General features: G+C 41.1%; 1 protein-coding gene across 1 annotated transcript; it reads left to right on the top strand.

Annotated features, from left to right (window-relative positions):
* The first annotated feature begins 514 nt into the window (after window positions 1–514).
* Window positions 515–5,591, top strand: gpr45 (G protein-coupled receptor 45). Its single transcript, XM_062401940.1, has 3 exons — window positions 515–648; window positions 1,924–2,046; window positions 3,077–5,591. Exon 3 carries the CDS (start codon window positions 3,184–3,186, stop codon window positions 4,324–4,326), a length of 1,143 nt encoding a protein of 380 aa, XP_062257924.1. The 5' UTR covers window positions 515–648; window positions 1,924–2,046; window positions 3,077–3,183; the 3' UTR covers window positions 4,327–5,591.
* Window positions 5,592–6,000: the final 409 nt, after the last annotated feature.

The following is a 6,000-nucleotide window of genomic DNA, read 5'->3' as shown; positions in this document are numbered from 1 at the left end:
ATAGTGAATGCATATTTGCCAACCCTATGTCAATTAAAAAAGTTGTAATTGTTTTTAAATAATATATATATATATATATAATACACAAATGGGCCTGTGAGATGAGGTTGTTATTTGTTTTGCAGTTAATATAATAAATTGAGCTGTTGCTGGTGAAATATATCAGCATCCAAAACCTACGATTAACGACAAGTAAGTTTCTTCTAAATGTGCATTTTAAATCAAAGTAATAGTTATAGTGCAGTTTGTATATTAATGATCCTTTTCACTTGGATATATGGCAACATTGAACGTTGGGCATCTGCACTATAAGATATTGCATAAGTTATCATTGCTAATATTTGTTTTGTTGTCATTATTGAGTCATATAGTTTCCGGTTTTTGCGCAGAAGATATTTTTGGCATATTTTTTGCATCACATTAAGTATCTCATGACTTTTTATTTCTGAGTCACACTGCTCCTTTAAATCAGTGACCAACCTGCTGCTGTGGCGTCAGCATCTTCCGCAGGCGGCACGATAGCGATTGATCCGCCAGTGAAACCTTTAAAGTGGGATATTTTGGGGAAAGCTCGGCTCGGAGAATCGCGCCGACCGTCTCGATGGAAGACGCAGAACCTAAAACCCGCTCTCGGATGAAACCGTTCAGGTAGGCAGGCCTCCTCGTGTCTGGTGAATGTTCTCAGATGTGCATTGATTTATTCCTCTAATCCCCTCATCGGTGCCTACAGAGAAATCTGGCTTTTTGCGTTTTTTTGTGTTTCCTGTTTTTCCTGCAGAGCGCAGAGCAAACACAGTTGTGGGAGAGAAACAGGCTCATGTGATGCAGATGTGAGAACAGACCGTGTTCATCCTTTGTGCTGAGGCTGTGTCAAATTCCTCACTGAATTTAAACCCTCGATTATCCATACATGAGAACAGGTTATGGCATAATACATATGGATCACAGTGAAAAAGTAGGGACCTGCATCCAGGAGCTGTGAGGCTACAATTGTAAATTTCGAAATCTCTAAAATGATACAGGCCTGTTTAAATTAATCCTATTTTGATATTGTATTTCTATTTTTGTATTTTCACAGTTTCTTATCACCTGATCAGTCCCCCAGCCGAGCTGCAGCTAAGCCGCCTGAAGCCACTGGTTTCTGTTGCAATAATCATCTAAGAATCAAACATTGTATTATCTACTTCTTTTATTAACACTTAGACTACATGAACCCATTGATTTTAGATTTATATCAAATTTATTTGTCTTAATTTTTGTTGATTTATTCTGACATTTACTCTTAGTTTTATTGTTTATTCCAGATTCAAATGACATGAAAGGAGAAACAGGCACTTCCCCATGTTTAACCCCTTATGTCCGACGAGTCATCTTCGCTCTAATCTGATAAAAAATATTCTTAAGTCCTGTTCTGAATAACTTTGATTCCTCTGTCGAGTCGTACGTATTAAAATCACATGAAATGGGAAATATGTTGGTATAGACACTTCTTCAGGGGATGAGAGCATATGCTGCTTGTTACCATGGTGCTGGTGACCTTGTTACCTTGGCAACAACCAGCAATGCTATCCAGTGGCCTGGATTTTGTGCAAGCATTTAACAACGATCACCGGAAAGAAAAGCATTTAATGGCAGACATTTTGACTTCAGAGTAAGAAAACCTTGGGTGCCTGGATTTTAGTTTTCCCGTTACATTCTGAGGACCATCAGTGAACTTCATGTCGGCTCAGTCTCACTCTGTCATGGTCCATTTAAAAGAACTGAGCAATTTGTGATGTCTTTGCCTTGGCTGTTTATCTTCTTTCTGCCAAAAGTCAAATTGTCTGCATGCTACACCCAGCTGGCGACACGACGATCTGATACCTCAACAACACATCCACCTCAACACATTGTCAACATTTGCACTGTCCCACCGCATTGTAGGAGCCGCAGGTGGAAACCATAGCAACAGACGTGTCCTGTGTTTGTGTCCTGAAGATGCCGCACCGCTTAATCCAGGTTGCATCAGAGTCTGAAGTCAAGAAAAGACAGGCAGCTGTACCATGGGTGTGTACTCATACTCCACTGTACGTGTGTTGTGCAAATGTGTGTGTGTTTGTTCATGTGTGAAACATCACTGCTCGGCTGTTAATTATTAACCTCATGCTGGTTGGTGAGCAGCACATCATTGTCCTTTGTGATTATATATATATAATATGTCTTATAAAACTCCCTCAGCATCATGTGGATGTCATTCCTCCTCTCAATGTTTCATATTTATAAGTGTCACTGAGAAATAGATCACTGAGCAGCTGAACTGATTATCTAATGAGACACATTCACGCAGTATATCAATGACGATGATTGTTCATGATGATATCCATTAATTGTAAAATAGAGTTTTTACATAATGACCAGGGGATCCAGGGGTGTACTTGCCATATAGTTGAAATCTGATCAGCCCCTGTAGTGCCCTTTTTCGGTCAGTAGCCTTACAAAAAACTATCCTCACTAAAAACGTATTTTCAGTACTAATAATAAATATGAAGATGTGTTACTTTTTTTGTAATTTCTTGAACAAGAAACATTTTCATAACATATTCAATATATTCACGTTCAAAATATACAGTGCAGTAGTGCTTTATTAGTTTTCCTCCTTCCACCTTTCCTCCTGATCCAGCAGAGGGCGATCACTGCCCTCTTGACCTATCAGTAAAATAGGCCAGTGATGCTGCGTTGATTTGCTATGATAAGCCGTACCTACAGTAACCAAATCGAGTATGTGAGGAGCAGCGCTTGGAAGTGTAACACCCTAGTAGCAAAGTACAAATCACAGGTGAGGGTGCACTACAGACGAGCAGAGCAGCGTGAAGTGTTCATCATCGTCACTCTTAGTTCAAACTTGACACGTTGGCAAAAGGGACAGCCCTAATATTCCATGGTGTGCATGAATATTGGACATATAATTGGCTTGTGGCCCCTTTATGGCCCTCGATGTAGAAAAGTCCTAGATCCGCCACTAATAATGACTCTTATCTTCCCCACAGTTAAGGTGTTTTGGCTGTTTCACTAAATATTCTCCTGTTCTTTTTCACAGGTATCTCCATGGAAGACCAGCGGCTCAGAAACAACTTAATGTTTATTTGACATACGATCAACCATGAAAACCTTCCTCTGGGTTGATAACTACTGATAATTGCTGCTATGGCTTTCTGTAACGAAAGCCTGCTGGAGAATTGTGACTTCATGGAGCCGGAGGAAGGTTTGCCGGTGGAAGCCGCGACCCCACTGATATCGGTCACTCTGCGTGTGACTCTGGCGGCCATAATGATCTTCATGATTACCATCGGTTTCCTCGGCAATGCCATTGTGTGTCTGATTGTTTATCAGAAACCTGCCATGCGCTCCGCTATCAACCTCCTCCTCGCTACTTTGGCCTTTTCCGACATTATGCTCTCTCTGCTCTGCATGCCCTTCACTGCAGTGACGGTCGCCACTGCCAACTGGAGCTTTGGGAGCGGGTTCTGCCGAGCCTCCATCATGCTGTACTGGCTGTTTGTCCTGGAGGGAGTGTCCATCCTCCTCATCATCAGTGTGGACCGATTCCTCATCATTGTACAGCGGCAGGACAAACTGACTCCACACAGAGCTAAACTGCTGATCGCGGGTTCATGGGTGTTAAGCCTGTGTGTGTCCCTGCCGTCTGTGGTCGGGTGGAGGACAGGCGCAGCAGGTATTGGGGGTGCCTGGGCACCACAGTGTGTTCTGGGATACAGCGAGTCTGTGGCGGACCGTGGGTACACGGTGCTGTTGGCAGTCGCAGTATTCTTTGTGCCATTCACCGTCATGCTGTACTCTTACATGTGCATCCTCAACACGGTACGCCACAACACCCTGCGCATCCACAACCACACTGGTGAGCACTCCTGTCTGCCAGCCCTCAACCAAGTCAGCAAGATGAGACTCAGTGGGCTGCAGCGCCCCCCTCAGGTCAAAGTGGACATGAGCTTCAAGACCCGAGCCTTCACCACCATCCTCATCCTCTTTGTGGGCTTCTCAGTGTGCTGGTTGCCGCACACCGTGGTCAGCCTGCTGGCCGTGTTCAGCCGACAGTTTTACTACAGCCCGGTCTTCTACCCAATCAGCATCGGCGCTCTGTGGCTCAGCTACCTGAAGACGGTTTTTAACCCCGTCATCTACTGCTGGAGGATCAGGAAGTTCAGGGAGGCCTGTCAGGAGTTTATTCCAAAAAGCTGCAGACTGTGTCCCAAAGTGCCGGGCAGGAGCCGCAGGAGAGTGAGGCCCAGTAACATTTATGTGTGCAGCGAGACTCAGTCCGCCGTGTGAGACGAGGAGGACCAGTTTGATAGATGCTCAAACCAGAAGCTTTTCCTATCAACTGTTTTTAACTCCTAAGTTTCCTCATTTTGACCAATGAGAGGCCAAAGTACATTAAAGAGAATTTACTGGCTGTTCACCAAATATTCTCACCTCAAAAATGGACTTATCGTCTCAACTTCAATGCACTTTATGGAAAATACATGGTACACCTATTTTGTTGAATTTATGCTCAGAGTGGTGAGAAAATGCAAATTTCAATTTCATTTTGATAAATTCTATATTTTATTGGGTTTCTCGTGGTCCATATAAACAATGACAGGGATCCTACAGTACTTACAGTGAAAGTTAAATTTCCTTGAGCCTTCTGTAAGACTTGTAGCAAAAAAACAAATAAAACAATAGATACACAAAAAATCTAATAATATAATGTAACTATAAATATATAAGAGTGGGCCTTCATACTCAAATTGTTTTACAAAGAGAACATGGATAAAAAAATGTATTAAGTAAAACAAAAGAAAGAAAATTGCTTTATATGATTGATGGTACAGTTGTTATGTATCCAATCCAAAATTACAGTATTTTCAAAACCTTGCTTTGTTGCAGTCTGATACAAACAGTGATTCCATCATATATAGGTCATAAATAATGTCAATCCAGTTGACAGCTTATGTGGTTTTGACCACTTGATATTAATGTCTGTCCTGCCAGCTGCGTGGAGAATCCAAAACAAATGTCCAACATGAGAGGAAATATATCCCGAAGGCAGATCACCCATGCAAAAGTTCATCAATTTAAAGTGAATATCTACTTGAAGCACTTTTTGCAAAACCTTCCTGCCAAAAAGATATTCATTTATTATTATTAACTTCCAATGTTCAATGGTAATGCATATAAAAGACCATGTGGTTGGATTAATTTGTGTTAAATATAAATATTGAAATTTCAGTACAATATACTGGTTAGCTTTAAATCATGGTGGTTATTCTTCTGAAGCTTACTGCTGTTAAAAATAATCCTCCTCTTTCCCTGTTTCATATTTTCTCCCTCAAGTGTTTCATTGTTGTTCTTCTCTTGCTTCAGACTAAGCTCAGTGTTCAGTGTATGACTAGTATTGGTGATAATGCTTCAGTTTTTGGATTATGTTATAAAAACATGAATGGTTTTATTTCTCAGAGAAAAGTATGAAGGCTTTTTTAATTGTGCAAAAACATAAACTTTTGTAATTTGAGAACTTATTTGGGATGATTGACTGAGCTAAGATTGTTTACTTGATGGAATTACCTCAATAAATGTAGTTTTCAAATTGATGGACTCAGGAGATGGATTGTCACTTTCACACTTTACACAGGATCATAAAGGACATATACAGAGTTAATAAAGACCTCTATTCACTGCATGACATTTGCATATATATAATGCACACACTCACATACAATGAAAGATGGTGGAATGACAGGAGCTGTTGGCTATTGATTAGCAAGTGACCTATTCAACCTCTGCAGCCACAGCTGTAGCCTCATCCAGGTAAACAGAGGTGTTGTTCAGAACAAAGCAGCAAGATGGCGCTGTTGCAAATCAAGTTAGCTCCATTGTCACTGACTTCAGGTTGCAATTTGTTTCACTGGAGGGATTCATTCTGTTTGAATTGATTAACAAATGAGAGATTAGACTAGGTTA

The sequence above is a fragment of the Platichthys flesus genome, chromosome 13 (genome assembly GCF_949316205.1).
Source record: "Platichthys flesus chromosome 13, fPlaFle2.1, whole genome shotgun sequence".
NCBI lineage: Eukaryota > Metazoa > Chordata > Actinopteri > Pleuronectiformes > Pleuronectidae > Platichthys > Platichthys flesus.
The sequence above is the reverse complement of the archived record's forward strand: the minus strand, read 5'-3'. Positions and strand labels throughout refer to the sequence as shown.

Coding starts and splice junctions, on each gene's coding strand:
- gpr45 (XM_062401940.1), top strand. CDS start 3,184: ATGGCTTTCTGTAACGAAAGCCTGCTGGAGAATTGTGACTTCATGGAG.